This window comes from Capra hircus, chromosome 3, assembly GCF_001704415.2.
Source record: "Capra hircus breed San Clemente chromosome 3, ASM170441v1, whole genome shotgun sequence".
NCBI classification, from domain to species: domain Eukaryota; kingdom Metazoa; phylum Chordata; class Mammalia; order Artiodactyla; family Bovidae; genus Capra; species Capra hircus.
Genome location: NC_030810.1, coordinates 111,157,531 through 111,174,479, shown reverse-complemented (window position 1 = coordinate 111,174,479; position 16,949 = coordinate 111,157,531). Strand labels below are relative to the sequence as shown.

Sequence of the window (16,949 nt, the reverse complement as noted above, 5' to 3'; positions counted from 1 at the left end):
TCTCTCCACTCCCCATTCCTGGCACAGAGTTTCTGATCCTTATAATTTCCCAGTGATAAAGGCATCTTTTGCTTTAGCATTTAGTCTTTGACCCCACCCCTGACACAGGGCTCCTAAAACCTTTGTAAATTCCTTAGTAAGAAGAGCACCAGGAACATCCTTTGTTTTATTAAAATGACTCTGGGGACTTGCCTGGTGGTCCAGCGGTTAAGAATCCACCTGCCAATGCAGTGGGCACAGATCAACCCCTACTCAGGTAAGATCTCACATGCTGCAGGACAACTAAGGCCATGCGCAATAACTACCGAGGCCCACACACTCTAGACCCCATGCTCTGCAACAAGAGAAGGCACTGCAGCGAGAAGCCTCACACTGCAACTAGAGAGCATCCTCCACTCTCCACAACTAGAGAAAAGCCTGCAGGTAGCAACAAAGACCCAGTGCAGCCAGAAAGTAAGTTAAATAAATAATTTTTTTTTAATGTATTTTAAAGGTGACTCAGGGTGGACTCAGGTGGGAGGGACTGGGCAAAAAAAAAAGGCCAAGCCATGATTAAAAGCTTGAAATTTTCAGCCACATTCCCCATTCTTCAGAGGAGGGACAGAGAATGGAAATGGGAGTTAATAGGAGCTAATAGTTAAAAACTGACCACATCTAAGTGAAGAAGCCCTCACAAAATCCCAGTAGAATGAGTTTAGTGGAGCTTCCCACTTGGTGAACGTCAACTCCAAGGGAACAGAAGCTCCCTTTCAGACCTTGCCCTGTGTATCTCTTCATCTGGCTGTTCATCTGTACCTTTTTTCATATTATTTAATAAACTGGGAAATATGTTTCCTTGAGTTCTATGAACTGCTCTAGCAAATTAATTGAACCAGAGGACGAGGTCACTGGAACCTCTGATCTACAACCTGGGCCTGAGACTGGTGTCTGTAATACCAGGGGGAGGCAATCTTGTGGAAACACAGCCTTTAACCTCTGAGCTCTAACTCTGTCTCTGGGCAGATGGTGTCAGAACTGAGTCAAATTGTAGGACACACAGCTGGTGTCACAGAAGATTCCTTGGTGTGGGGAAAAAATCACAAACACATTCAGTGACCAGAGGTACCAGAAGGAAAGTGTCCTGTATGAGTAGTAAAAGAGACACTTAGGAAAGAAAAACACAGGAGAGGAAAGCTGGGTGGTATTCCAACACAGATTTTCAAATGGCAGGATAATGAACTAAGAGCGGAGAACCAATAGAAAAGGAACAGTTGAAGAAAGATCAGAGCTATCATGGACTGGGCAGGTCCCGGATGGCCTCCCAGAAGAAGGCATGATGACCTTGGATAGGGACTGACCAAGGACGGGAGGAGAGCTCCCTAACACGGAGCAGAGGCGAGTGTGGTCACCTAAAGGAGATAAGGTGAGGTCAGCTAACATTAAGGGATTGTTGATGGAGTTGGCAGAATCCCTAACTGGGATCTCCATTTCCTTGGAGAAGGAGAGTGTAGGCCAATAGAGGCTGTGATGATGGAATAGGATCTTGAAGAGACAGTGAAGGTTCGGAATCACCCCTCTGGAGAATGGGGAAAGCTGTAGATCCAAAAACAAGGATTCCCAGGACACCTTGTGGACCCAGCTGAAATTGAAGACCTTCAGTCTGTAGCTGCTCTTTGTTGAATATTCTTCTGCAGCCCTCAACAGCCCAGTGTGGGGGAAAGGAAGATATTTCAGGGTGAGGCAGGGCTGGACAGGGAGGCAGATAGGGTGAGGTTGCCGTGGGAGCGATACAGCAATAAGGTGACTCGGAGTGTAATTGATGCAGAAAGACCTGGTCCCTGTCCCTGAGGGCCGTGCGTGCCAAAGAGAGAGACAATAAATGCCAGTGCGGAAAGGTAACTCAACAGAAGTTCTCACTTGCTTAGTGAGAGGTAGAGGTGGCCGTGACAAGTGGCGGGGTGTTCAGAGGGGAGAGGCCGCAGCAAGTTCCGGTGGCCAGAGGAGGCCCCGGGGCTGCAGCCGCCCCCGCTGTTAGCGCTCAGCAACTTTGAGGCCCCTTTTCCGGTGGTTAAGAAAGAATGGGGTAAAACAACTTTGCAAAGGGAGGGCAGAGCTGCTGCCTCCAGAGCCACGCAGTGTCCACAATCAGCCCAGCTTCCTCTGATGTGGACGTGCTGATCTGAAGAAGGGGAGGTGGGAGGAAGGGGAGGTGGGAGGATGGGTGTGGCCTGAGCCCCGGGAGAGGGGGCAGGAGAGAGAAAATACAACTTTCAGAAAAGTATAACTTCCCCTACCCAGCAAAGGATGTTGAGGTTTTCTCAGTTCTGAGTTATGACACCAGGCTTGGGGTGAGGCAACAGAAGGGGTTCCTGATGTGGACTGAGTGGATAAAGCTCAGTGAGTTCCCCAAAGTGCTGGGGCAGGTCTGGCTCTAGTTAAGGCAAAAGTACATAAAATATCCTCCAGGTCCACAACCCACTTTATCACCTCTCTTCTTCTCAGCCTAGCCCCTCCCTTGGGAGCTTCCTACTGACTGCTCCTCTCAGATAAAGCAACTTCTCCTCCCTACCCCACCCCCACCCCCCCCCCCCCCCCCCCCCCCCGCACCCCCCCCCCCCCACCCCCACCCCCACCCCACGTCAAATTTATCTAGCCTAGGTCCCACTCTTTGTATCAGTTAACTGAATCATGTCATTTGTAATACTGTCTTTCTCCAAGATAAATGTGTGTTTGTTTCTCATGTTTCCTTGTTCAAATCTGTGTTTTCCCTCCTTCTGTTTTGGCTCTTTCCTCTGCCTATCTTGTCCTTCTACCTTACTCCTCTCTCCTGAACTCTTATTATTATTATTATTATTTATTTATTTATTTTTTTATTTTCGGCTGTGCTGGGTCTTTGTTCCTATGCTCAGGCTTTCTCTAGCTGTGTTGAGGGTGGGCCACTCTCCATTGTAGAATGCAGGCTTCTCACTGCAGCGGCTTCTCGTATTACAGATCATGAGCTCTAGGTGCTCGGGCTTCAGTAGTTGTGGCACAGGACCTTGGTTGCTCTCTGTCATGTGGGATCTTCCCAGACCAGGAATCGAACTTGTGTCTTTTGCATTGCAAGGCAAACTCTTAACCACAGGACCACCAGAGAAGTCTCATCCTGAACTCTTGCTTATCCTTCAAGGCCACTTCCCCAGTGTCCCAACCTAGAAGGAATTTCCATCTTCTTTGCACCCTTTGTGCTTGGGATTAATCTGCCTGTCAGTGACACGTAGTATTTTCTGTCTTCCCTTAGAGTTGATATTATACAGGCCTATTTTCCCCTGTCTGAAAGATTCATAAGGATGGAACCAAATTGTGTTTCATCTTTTGTTTCCTCTACAAAATCTTACATAGTTCTTGGAACATAGGAAAGGTTTAATGAAATGTTCAGTTGATTAAATAATTAATTAAATTCAGTTCCCAGAAATGACTCTTTGTAGGAATCTCGTGCAGAATACCAGGGACGCCACAGATATGTGGTTCCCCTGGCTTTGACTTTCACCTTTCAGGCGTCACAGCCCTGCACTTTCATTTCCCATTTGCAGGTCTAGAGAACACAAAGGCAGTGACCCTGAAGCTACTTGGAACTCTCACACACTGCTTGGTTCAGCCACTTTGGAAAAGAGTTTGGCAGCATCTGCTAGATGTATATATACATACCCAGGGATTCTACCCCCAGAGATACACCCAACAGACATGCGTGCACAAAAAGGCCCATAGGGGCCTTCCCTCGCTGTCCAGCGGTTTAGATTTTGTACTTCCACTGCAGAAGGTGCAAATTTGATCCCTGGTCAAGAACTAAGATCCTGAGTTCTACACAGCACAGCCACAGAAAGAAGAAGTAAAAATGGCTCATAGCAGTGTGATTATAATAGGGAAAATACTTTGGGAACAACCCAAAGGTTCATCAATAGTAGAATACATGAATAAACTACTGTACAGCCATGAAAACAACCAGCTACAAGTGAAAACAGAGATAAATCTCATCAGATGTTGAGCAAAAGAAGCCAAATGCAAGAGTACATAATTATGATTCCATTTATATACAGGCAAAACTAACCTATGATGTTAGAAGTCAAAAGAGTAGTTATATTTGTGGAAGACAGAGGAGGTAAGAAAGGGAGAGAGCGTGTGGTAGATACATGGGTGTATTCACTTAACAATAACTCATTACCGTGTATGTTTATAGTTTTGTGCACTTCTCTGTACACATATCATGAAGACAATGGTCCAGCTACCTCTGGAGATATTTCTACAGAATTGGTTCCCTCTGGTAGTGCTGCAGCCCTGAGTTTCCTGAGTCCTCATCTCTCTCCTATACACAGGAACTTCATTGTTCATGCTTTGTTTGAGGGGAAGTACAAAGAGGAAAAGATGGACAAAAATGAATCCAGTCTTCTTAGAACTTACCTGGATCCCAGCCAAAGCATTTGCAATCAGTGACTCCCACCTGAGAAGTGAAAGTTTCAACAGAACCTACAGGAATAGTCTGCAGCCTTCAGAGCTGTCTGTAAGATGCTGTCCCTGCCCTTATTTATTTATTTTTTTGTCCAGCACATCTCACCCCAAACCTTGCAGCTCCTGGGCATTGAGTCTCTGGTGTGTCCTTTAGAGTTTCCTCAGAATGCATAGCCAAAATCTGAATTTAGGGTTCAAAGTGAACTTTAGGGCTCAAGTCCACTCTTATCAGCGGTGATTTGAAGTTCCTTGCTCCCCAACACATCTGACCCAAAAATCATCCCAGTTGTCCTCTAAGATGTCTGAAAATAATTCATTTATTTTCTCAACTAACATGTTTTGACCACTTGCTGTGTTAGGCACTTTGTTGTGCGCTAACCACAGCTGTAATTGTATGTTCACTGATGTAAATGGTGTAGGCTCTGTGAATGAAGGAGTTGTGTGCTGATTCACATCTGAATCCTCAGTTTCTAGCCCAGCACCTGGTGCAGAGCTGTTCAAAGCATACCCAGGGAAGGAATGCGAATAGAGAGGGAAGATGCTATTGTGAAAACAAGACTGTTTTACAATACAGTATAATCACGTGCTTCAATGTCTTGAAAACATGTTGCCTTAAGATAAAACTATTGACATCTATATATGCATACTCATAACTGATTCAAGTTGTACAGCAGAAACTAACACATTGTAAAGAAATTACCCTTCAATTTAAAAAAAGTCAAAGAGAGAAGCAAGTGATACAAACTGCTAAAACATTTTCCAAAAAAATTCAACATGGTAGCTATCTAGAAGGCATATAAAATTGATAAATTGTCAGAAACTTTAAGAGAATAAAAACACAAATTTACAGAGCATACCTGCATATGAAGTTATATATACAGGACTCTATGAGAAATAAAAGCATTAGTCATTTTTTGAATAACAAATGCCTGTGGACTGCTTATCTGTGTGTTATTTTGATGAAAACTCAAGCTTTAATAAATACTTGTTTTAATAAAATAAAACATAAAACTTCTCTTAAGACTGTGCAATATCAATCTATCCATCTAATTCAAAGATCTTTATGTCAAAAATATTTTCATATACCAATAGTAAAAGAAAAAATGTTGAAGTCTCCCTAAGATCTTGGTTATGACAACAAGAAACCCTCAGAAAAGGGTCACACTTAAAACTTGATCATCTTATCTCAACATGCTCTAACTCACTTTCTATTCAATTAATTAGAGTTCAACAAAGGATTACCAAATAATCTCTCTCTTCTTAACTCTGACTACAAAACTAAGTGAAATATATGCCTTGCTTCCAAAGAGCTGAATAACATGAACTTTCAGTTTGGAGTTCTTGTAATAACTCACCATTTCTCTAAGCATTTTATATACTATATCTCATCTAATCCTCACACATCCCCTCAGAAGCAGACACCACTGTTAATTTCATGATTTGAATGAAAAATTGAGGAAGCAAGAGGTTGGTTAACTTCCTCAAGGCCGCAGAGATAGTACATGCTTTAAAATTTAAACAATTTTCCCAATGAAACTTTCTGGTAGGCCAATAAACTCACTTTATTCTATGGATTATTTAAAGTATTCATTCACTCAATAAATATTTATTGAGGATATACTTGTGCCAGATACTGCTCAAGATGCTGGAGACAGAGGAGTGAACAAAACAAAAGCCCTGCCTTCATGGATCTTACATTCTAATAAGGTGAAGTGGAAACTGGGAGGCAGAAAATAAAACGAAAATAAACATGTAGTATGTAAAATGGAGACGAGCATACAGAGAGAAATAAGCCAAGAGGGAGACAAGGAGGTGCAAGATGGAGGGGCTATTTTTAGTGGAAAAGACATCATTGCGGAGGTAGTACCTGAGCAGAATAAGGAAACAAACCTCACAGAAAATGAGGAGGAAGCAGCATTCCATGTAGAAAACAGTGCAAAGGCCCAGTGAAATAAGTGTGAGGGCCACAGGTCAGTGAGACTGAAACACAGTGAGAGGAGCAGAGGAGAAGCAATGGCCGGTGGGGGGGTGGGGTGCTGGATCACACGCACCACGGTGAAATGTGAGAGAGCTTTGGAAGACTTGTGCAAAGCATAATATGAACTTCTTACACATATGTGATGCATACTGAATTCTTCAGTAAACGAAGTTTTAGAAAAAAATGTTTCACTCTCATTGTGTCTCCAGATTGGATGCACTGAAAAAGACGTGATGTCACTTTTGTGGTATTCCTGCCAAAAATGCTTGACCTGAATCTTATGACCAAATGTCAGACAAACTCAGATTGTAGAACTCTCTGGAAAACGACTGACTTGTACTCCAAAAATGTTGATGTTATAAAATATGCAGAAAGTTTAGGGAATGACTGTAGATTAAAGATGACCAAAAAGACACAGCAACTGGAACTTCCCTGGTCCAGTGGTTAAGAATCTGCCTTGCAATGCAGGTGATGCAGGTGTGATCCTTGGTTGAGGAACTAAGATACCACGTACCTTGAAGCAACTAAGCCTGCATGTCTCAGATACTGAAGCCCGAGAGACCCAACTGCTAGTAGAGAGTTTAGTTCATGCACTGCAATGAAAGATCCACGTGAAGCGAAGAAGATCCTTTGCACCACAAGTGAGACCCAATACAGCCAAATAAACAAATAATTTTAAAAATAGACGTAATAACAATGCAATACATGATCCTGGTTGGATTCTGGATGGGAAAAAAAGATGTTATATCACACATCTGGGGCTTCCCAGGTGGTTCCAATAGTAAAGAACCTGCCTGCCAATACAGGAGACTAGGAGACGTGGGTTCAACCCCTAGGTTGGGAAGATCCCCTGAAGGAGGGCATGGCAACCCACTCCAGTATTCTTGCCTTGAGAATCTCATGGACAGACAAACCCAATGGGCTATGTCTATAGGGTCACACAGAGTAGGACATGACTTAAGCGACTTAGCAAGCGTGCACACAGCACTGGGGGGACATTTGGTAATATTTAAACATGTATTATATATTTGATTGCATTGATGTTAAATTTACTAAATTTTATAACTGTGCTGATATCATGATATGGGGACATTCTTGTTTTTTGAAGATGTGTGCTAAAATAGTTAAGAGTAAAAGGGTGTGATGTCTGCAATTTACCCTTGAATATTCCACAAAAAATAATTATTATTATACAGCTATTCACACATGCATATATTTGGAGAGAAAGAGAAATACAGCAAATGTGATAAAATGTTAACAACTGGTGAATCTAGATGAAGGAAATACAAGAATTCTTTGTACTATTCTTGCAACTTCCCTGAAATGTCAAAATTATTTTAAACTAAGACATTTAAAAATTGAAACAAATAACTATAGCAGTTTCAGTCAACTTACACAAGGCCAGCCCCACAGACACAGTGTATAGTAAGAAGAGAGAAAAGTTCCATAAGGCCCAAGTCCATCCTTTCCAATGCTCGAAGAATCGCCACCTGGCTCCCCCCTGCAATGGATTTGGCATGGCCGTGCCCAGAGACAGTGCCACAAGGATGGAGGGAGCATCATGTAGGCTCATGATCTCAGAGTCAGCCCGGACCTTCTGTTCCTGCACTCCCAAAGCCAGGCATCAAACCCTGTGGGTCCTACCTTGGCTTTCAAGGTTCTAATCTAGCTTTCTTGCCCGGGATCCTGTATCTTTGGATCCCCGCCTAGCCCACATACATGATCCCCAGGCTCCAGGCTTCTCTCTCTGCTCCCTGTTCCTCATCACACCATGCCCTACTCCACCTGTACTCATACAAATGCCGGAGCCTAGAATCTTCTTCTTGAAGGATATCTGAGTGCCAGGGGCTCAGTGATTGAACTGGGTACCCAGGGACAGCTTGTAACAGGCCTTAAACAAACACTTCCCTGTGTCTCAGTTTCCTCCCTTTGCAACCAAGTGGGCCTTCCTCTCATTCCACCTCCATTCACCATGCCCTGCAAACAGTTACTGATTTAAAATGCAGGCTCCAAGTTTCAGAGCATCCTAGACAAGGTTGGAGAGAAAGGGGGAGCACCCCTCATTAAGATTCCCTGCCCCCTCATTTGTTGGCTCAGGGCCCACCTGAGAGTTTTCAGTTTGCGACGGAACTTCCTAATAGTGTCTCCTTCTCTTCCCTTCCCCGCCCCCTGCCCCCAGCCAAAGTGAAAGTGTTAGTCACTCAGTCATGTTCAACTCTTGGTGATCCCATGGACTTCTGCCTGCCAGGCTCCTCTGTGCACAAAACGCTGCAGGCAAGAATACTGGAGTAGGTAGCCATTCCCTTCTCTTGAGGATCTTCCCAACCCAGGAATCGAACCCCAGTCTCCCTCATTGCGGGCAGATTCTTTACCATCTGAGCCACTAGGAAAGCCCCCAGTCAACATTTCCCTAATAATTCTCAGGCTCACTTGGCCTCTGGGCTGCTGACAGAGTTGATGGAGAGGGACCAGCCCTTGCAAGTAAAGCCTCTGTTCAGGCCTTCATCTCACGCCTCCTATCCCCCTCCCCCACTCCACACTGCCTATCACTTGCCAGGGCTCAATTTTCCTGCCTCAGAGAATAATCTGTCAGTCTCTGAGCTTCAGAACCACTCGACTTCCTTTGAGAAACCCAAGTTCATAGCCGCTTCTTCTCTCTTTTGGCAACTGCACCAAATGAGAGGATATTTCATTGTTACAGCCAGCAGAGAGGACACTTTCTCCCCCCTAGACAGAAAGGAAAACTGAAGCTGGTGCGAAGGACTCACCTTGCCAAGGTGGCCTGGATTGTTGATGGCATGGCCAGATGCACACTTCTCAAAGACCTCCCAACCCACTGCCAGCCTTTGCTGTCTGACCCAGCCTGCCCAGAGCTGCAGGGAGCTGCTCCGAGTCACAGGTTCAGGTGACCAGGTAAGCAGCACAATCCGGAGGCTCACATCCTGATTTCCCTGAAGGCCACAGCTCCTGGTCCATGCCAGCCCACCCCTATCAGGCTGGGCCTCCTTACCTTGACCCTGATGTCCCTTGATGAGCAGGAGGAGTGTGAGGGCAAGCACTTGCCCCAGCATGCCCACAGAACAGATGTAAGAAGCTGACAGAGGGGTCAAGCCAGCTCCCCTCCCACCAGATACTCTGCCCTGCACAAGCTCAGCAGCCACCCATCAGCAGAAGGGTGACAGGGAGCAGAACTCTGTCGGGCTTCAGCCACAATTTCCTCAGCTTGAGGATGTTCTCATCAGCTGAACGCTAGCAGGGTTGTTGAGGAAGCCCCAGTCCCTGGACCTGGTCTGATAGTTCCCAGAAGCTAAACTTGCGAAGTTTGCCTCAAGTGGGCGGATGCTCAGAATACACAGTGACTCACAAAACCAACTTAGAAATCTTGTCCTGAGCTCTGCCCCAGCCCAGGTGCTTTGTTTAAAGGACAGATGCCCAAGAAAGTTCCCAATTCTCTGCATCCTACTGGCAATATAGAGAAAACTATATGGGGACCAAACAGCCATTGTGTAAGCCTGTCCAATCCCAACAGACATTGTGAAGATGAAGGACAGAGGGTTTGGGAAGGATGTAGATTGAAAAGTGGATCACTAGATAAATAGGTGAAATGCCAAAGGAGACAAGTAAAGGCACTGGAAAAATCTAGCAGCCTGGGGATTTTCTGAAGGTTGATACCAAAGTTTCAACCTTAAGCACATCCAAATTAAAATGTTTCCATAATAATATCCTTTTGCCTAGCTTCCAATGTACTTTTAAATTCCTTCCCATCCTCTGTTTCTACTTTCCTGTAATAGTTCTTTCTTCTCAGCTTCTCCCACCCAGACTGCATGTAGACCCATTTTTGCTGCCCCCCAACACACACTTTGATCCCACCCTCCAGAAAGGCCAGGCAGCCTTTGACTCTTCACACCGCCATGGAGGGGTGGAGGCATCCCACTTTCCCCAGAACTCAATAGCTTTGAGGCCGCACCCAGAGTTCTTTGCCCTTCTTTTTCTTCTGCTTCCCCTCAGCAGAAAATATTTTCAGTTCCCTTCAGTTCAGCCTTTCTTCTCCTTTTCCATCTGTTGATCCATTTCCAGTCACTGTGTCTGAAGTCGGGCTGAGGGGAGGCAGAATGCAAGACTTGCCTGCCAAAAAAAAAAAAAAAGGCAGCAATGATTTTCTGGGTCGAACACTGGATTTGCAGTCAAGAATGTAGGATTCCCAGGTGGCACTAGTGGTAAAGATTCCACCTGCCAATGCAGGAGACCTAAGAGACACAAATTTGATCCATGGGTAGGGAAGATCCCCTGGAGGAGGTCAATATTCGTGCCTGGAGAATCCCATGCACAGAGGAGCCTGGCAGGCTACAGTCCATACGGTCGCACAGAGTTGGACACGACTGAAGCGACTGGCACACAGACACATGTAGACTTGAGTTCCAGTTCAGCACCTCACAGCCTGTGCGATCCTGACCAAATTATTTTCTGAGCCTGTGGGGCCAACAGTTGGCTCCCAACAGCACTTGGCTCTCATCCCTCACAAGGTATTTTTCAGAATCAAATTAGATGTATAATCTCCATTAATTGAAGTAAAGAAGAACAAGCAGGTGAACAAGTTATTTTGATATGTATATGCATATTACACAAACAAATGTATTTTTTTAAAAGAATCAAATTAAAAACTGTACCTGAGAGTATGCATATTAAAAACTCTGAACAATAAAGTTTTATTTTTTTTTAATGCAGACCTACATAGATTTTTCCTGTTGATCTAATGGTTATCATCTCTTCTTTTTTTTTTCCCCTCCCAAGAGGCAGCCCTTTAGCCCTGGGAAGTTTCCTCAGAGTTGATCTGGCAGTGCCCCTGACCTTGAGATGGTGCTCAAGGCATGATACAGTAGGAAGGACAAATTTCCTCCCATGAAAGATGGAATAGTCCCAGTTCTGAGACTAATTGGAGATTTGGGATCCCTAAGACTACCTTCAATTTTGGTAATTTACTAGAAGGCAATTTAACAGAAATCATTACTGTCTTAAATATACATGCTCTGGGACTTCCCTGGTGGTTCAGTAGTTGGGAGTCTGCCTGCCAATGCGGGGGACACAGATTCAGTCTCTAAGATCTCACATGCCATGGGGCAATTAAGCCAGTGCACCACAAGTATTGAGCCCGCGTGCTGCAACTGCTGAAGCCCTAGAGCCTGTGTTCCATGAGAAGAGAACCAAACTCAATGAGAGGCCCATGCACTGCAACTAGAGAGTAGCCCCTGCTCACCAAGATGAGAGAAAATCTGTGCGCAGCAGTGAAGAGCCTGTGCACTGCAACAAACACAGCCAAAAAAGAAAAAGCGGCCCTTTCAACTAGCAATACCCACTCTTTGAGTTTATCTACAGATATACTGTCATTAATGCATGAAAATATTTTAATAAATGCTCAAAGGTTCTTCCTTATAGCATTGATAAGTAAAAAATCAGAAATAATCTATATGTTAATCATAGGGAACAATTTTATAAATATGGTATATTCATTCTATATTATAGTATATTAAAAAGCCTTCTAAAAGAGTAAACTCTGTAACAGCCTCAAGAGGTAGGGTGTGGAAGGAGGTGGCAGGGAGGTTCAAGGGGGAGGGAACATATATATGCTTATGGCTGATTCATGTTGATGTTTGGCAGAAATGAACACAACACTGTAAAGTAATTATCCTTCAATTAAAAACAAAAAAAATGAAAGAGTAAAATAAATGTCTACATATTCATATGAAAAGAACTCTAAGACATTCACAAAACCATCTGCATAATATAATTCTGTTTAGGCAGACAAAACGAATGTATGTATATTTATGTTCTCTGAATGGTTGTAAATGTAGGGAAACATGCCTGGGGAAAAGAAATATTCATGATGATAACCTTTAGATAAAGATACAGAATTTTGAGTAGAGGTAAGTGAGAGAGTGAGTTTTACTTTTTATTCCACATATGCTTCCTGTTCAGAACTTTTTTTTTTTCATTTTTTCACTTGTATTTATTTTCTAAGAGAAGAATATTAACTTATGAGGGTGCTCTGATAACTGAAAATTACACCATGGGACACTACCTGTTTAGCAAAAAGAGACTAATTGACATTTGAACAATAATAGTATATAGCTTACAGTCTGATTTTTTGAAAGTTAATAAGCAAAAATATATTGATTTGTATCAAGCTTTCTTGGGTAAATCCCACACAAACTAACAGATAAAGTACACTAATTTTACAAGCAAAAAGTAGGAAGAGCAGCAGATGAAAATTATGACCAACTCACAGCACTGCTGACGTATTGTTTCAGACAGCAGTTCATTCGAAAATTGTAGGAATTCTAACTATCTGCCTCTGCTCATTAATTGTGGGAGCTCAACAACCTGCCAAGCCCTATGCAGCTGCCAGTCTTCCTGTGGAATTCTAATTTGGAATCTTCATATATCAAGGTCAATTCATGTATTAGGCACAGTAGACACAGTGCCTAGGGTACAGGATGCTTTCAGGAGCCCACAAATGCCTTGATTTCTTTTAAAATAAGAAAATAAATAAAACAAGAATGGATATACAATAATGAATCTTCCTGGATTATATTTGTCTTTATATCAGTGCAGTCATAGAATAGAATTACAAATTTTTTTTCTTATTTTTTTAATGGAGGAAGAGGTCTACAAAGGCAGAAGTGCCTAGGGCTCTCTGAAATCATGGTAAAACTTTTATTGTAAGCTCTAATACTCTGCTAATGTTGCTTATGGATACCACATTTTCATGGATCTTAATAATTCACAATAGCAATTAATGCTATATGAAATTCTATGGAGCTGTTTGTCATGTGGTAAGAACTAAAGAAAGAATGTGTGTTTCAGCATCTGAGTTGGAGGATCCTCATAGTCCACCCATGAACACAGGGCCGTAATTCAGTGACCGCAGCTCTCCCTGACGTAGGCTAGCAACAGAAAGGAATGTGTTAGAGATTCTGAACCCGAGGCCCTAGTCAGCCTTGCTAATCAGAATGTGCATTTTTTTTTACTGCAAATATTTATCTATTTTTCTTTTTTTATTTTTTTTACATTTTTTTTATTTTATTTTTACTTTATTTTACTTTACAATACTGTATTGGTTTTGCCATATATTGACATGAATCCACCACGGGTGTATACGAGCTCCCAATCCTGAATCCCCCTCCCACCTCCCACCCCATATCATCTCTCTGGATCATCCCCGTGCACCAGCCCCAAGCATCCTGTATCCTGCATCAAACATAGACTGGCACTTCGTTTCTTACATGATAGTATACATGCTTCAATGCCATTCTCCCAAATCATCCCACCCTCTCCCTCTCCCTCAGAGTCCAAAAGTCCATTCTATACATCTGTGTCTCTTTTGCTATCTTGCATACAGGGTCGTCATTGCCATCTTTCTAAATTCCGTATATATGTGTCAGTATACTGTATTGGTGTTTTTCTTTCTGGCTTACTTCACTCTGTATAATCGGCTCCAGTTTCATCCATCTCATTAGAACTGATTAAAATGTATTCTTTTTAATGGCTGAGTAATACTCCATTGTGTGTATGTACCACAGCTTTCTTATCCATTCGTCTGCTGATGGACATCTAGGTTGCTTCCATGTGCTGGCTATTATAAACAGTGCTGCAATGAACATTGGGGTACATGGGTCTCTTCCAATTCTGGTTTCCTCGGTGTGTATGCCAAGCAGTGGGATTGCTGGGTCATAAGGCAGTGTTCAGAACTTTTTACAATGACTATATTACATGTGCAATGATTTAAAATATCAGCTCTCAGGCTGCCCTGGGTGTTCCAATGGTTAAGACTCCACAAGGGCTCCATGGCTGGTGGGGGAACTAAGATACCACATGCCTTGAGGTGTGGTCAAAACAAAAAAGAATGTAAAAAATATGTGTATAATATATCAGTTCCCCAGGTTTCTAGATTTTCACGTACATAACATAAGATCAATGTATTCATGGAACTTTCTAAACAAGCAGAACCAATACAAGATATATAGACATAGGGAGATAGAGATGGAAATAGAGATAAAGAGAACAGATTCAACAAGGTACAGAGACTGACAAATCCAAAATCTGCCAAGCTAATGACTCAGTTTGAAGAGTCATCAGGCAGGAGAATTTGAAGGAGAGTAAACCTTCCCCCAACCCCTGCCCCATTACAAAGGTGCTACAGTACATGATCTGTGACTGGTTGAATCTATTAATGTAGAACCGCCTGAATGGAGGGGCAGCTATAAAGTTACACTCAGATTTTAGACTGGTGGGGACAGAATTAGCACCATTCACCCCGACATTGTTCATTTTTCAAGGGTCATCTGTATAGAAAGCAAAATCTGATTTAGCATAAATTATATACTTAAATTGTTACATTTGACAAAAATGGAGAGAAAATATGACTCTAGGTGCCCTGCCACCAGTTTGTGAGCTACATCTATTTTGTGAATTATAAATTTAAGAGATCAAAATTGAATGATAAGGCAATTTGTGCAAGACAATGTTCCCTTTTCTTATTAAAACTGTGCTCACTTGTTGCTGTTCAGTCGCTCAGGCATGTCTGACTCTTTGTGACCCCATGGATTGCAGCACACCAGGCCTCCCATCCTTCACTACTTCCATTAGGTGGCCAAATTATTGGTGCTTCAACTTCAGCATTAGTCCTTCCAATGAATATCCAGGGTTGATTTCCTTTAGGATTGACTGATTTGAACTTCTTACTGTCTAGAGACTCAAGAGTCATTCCCAGCACCACAGTTTGAAAGCATGAATTCCTCAGTTCTCAGCCTTTTTTATGGTCCCACTCTCAGATTCATACAACAACTATTCATTCATAGCTTTCACTACACAGACCTTTGTCAGCAAAGTGATGGCTCTGCTTTTTAACACTCTGTCTAGGTTTGTCATAGCTTTTCTTTCAAGGAGCAAGCATCTTCTAATTTCATGGCTGCAGTTACAATCTGCAGTGATTCTGGAGCCCAAGAAAATAAAGTCTGTCACTGTTTCCATTGTTTCCCCATCTATTTGCCATGAAGTGATGGGACTGCATGCTGTGATCTTAGTTTTTTATGTTGAGTTTTAAGTCAGCTTTTTCACTCTCTCCTTTCACCTTCATCAAGAGACTCTTTAGTTGCTCTTCGCTTTCTGTGAAGCAGTGTCATCTTTCTGTGAAACAGTGTCGTCTGCATATCTGAAGTTGTTGATATTTCACCTGGAAATCTTGATTCCAGCCTGTGATTTCTACAGCCCAACAATTTGCATGATGTACTCTGCATAGAAGCTAAATAAGTACTGTGACATTATACAGCATTGATCTACTCCTTTCTCAATTTGAACCAGTCCATTCTTCCACATCCAGTTCTAACTGTTGCTTCTTAACCTGCATACAAGTTTCTCAGGAGGCAGGTAAGGTAGTCTGTATTCCCATCTCTTGAAGAATTTTTCACAGTTTGTTGTGATCCACACAGTCAAAGGCTTTCATGTAGTCAGTGAAGCAGAAGTAGATGTTTTCCTGGAACTCTCTTGCATTTTTGATGATCCAGCAAACATTGGCAACTTGAACTCTGGTTCCTCTGCCTTTTCTAAATCCAGCTTGTACGTCTTGAAGTTCTCTGTTTATGTACTGTTGAAGTCTAGCTTGAAGGATTTTGAGCATTCAGTTCAGTTCAGTCACTCAGTCATGTCCGACTCTTTGTGACCCCATGAATCACAGCACGCCAGGCCTCCCTGTCCATCACCAACTCCCGGAGTTCACTTAGATTCATGTCCATCGAGTCAGTGATGCCATCCAGCCATCTCATCCTCTGTCATCCCCTTCTCCTCCTGCCCCCAATCCCTCCCAGCATCAGAGTCTTTTCCAATGAGGCAACTCTTTGCATGAGGTGGCCAAAGTACTGGAGTTTCAGCTTTTGAGCATTGCCTTACTAGCAAGTGAATTAAGCCCAATTGTGCAATAGTTTGAACTACAAACTTTTGGCATTGCCTTTCTTTGAGATTGGAATGAAAATATCTTTTTCAGTCCTGCGGCCACTGCTGAGTTGTCCAAAATTGTTGGCATATTGAGTGCAGCACTTTCACACCATCATCTCTTAGGATTTGAAATAGTTCAAATGGAATCCCAATACCTCCACTAGCTTTGTTTGTAGTGATGCTTCCTAAGGCCCACTTGACTTCATACTCCAGGATGTCTGGCTCCAAGTGAATGATCACACCATTGTGGTTATCTGAGTTATTAAGATCTTTTCGTACAATTCTTCTTTGTATTCTTGCCACTTCTTCTTAGTATCTTCTGCTTCTGTTAGGTCCATACCATTTCTGTCCTTTATTGTGCCCATCTTTGCATGAAATATTCCCATGGTATCTCTAATTTTCTTGAAGAGATCTCTAGTCTTTCCCATCCTATTGTTTTCCTCTATTTCTTTGCATTGTTCACTTAAGAAGGCTTTCTTATGTCTCCTTGCTATTCTTTGTAACTGCATTCAGATGGCTA

The 16,949-nt window shown here is 42.8% G+C and overlaps 1 protein-coding gene across 1 annotated transcript in view; it reads right to left on the bottom strand.

Moving 5' to 3' along the window:
* CD244 (CD244 molecule) overlaps positions 1-9,772 on the bottom strand; it is a 37,548-nt gene extending 27,776 nt beyond the window's left edge. The window contains 1 exon segment of the mRNA XM_005677204.3: positions 9,453-9,772. Within this exon segment, the coding sequence (XP_005677261.1) occupies positions 9,453-9,513 (61 nt within the window). The 5' untranslated portion in view covers positions 9,514-9,772.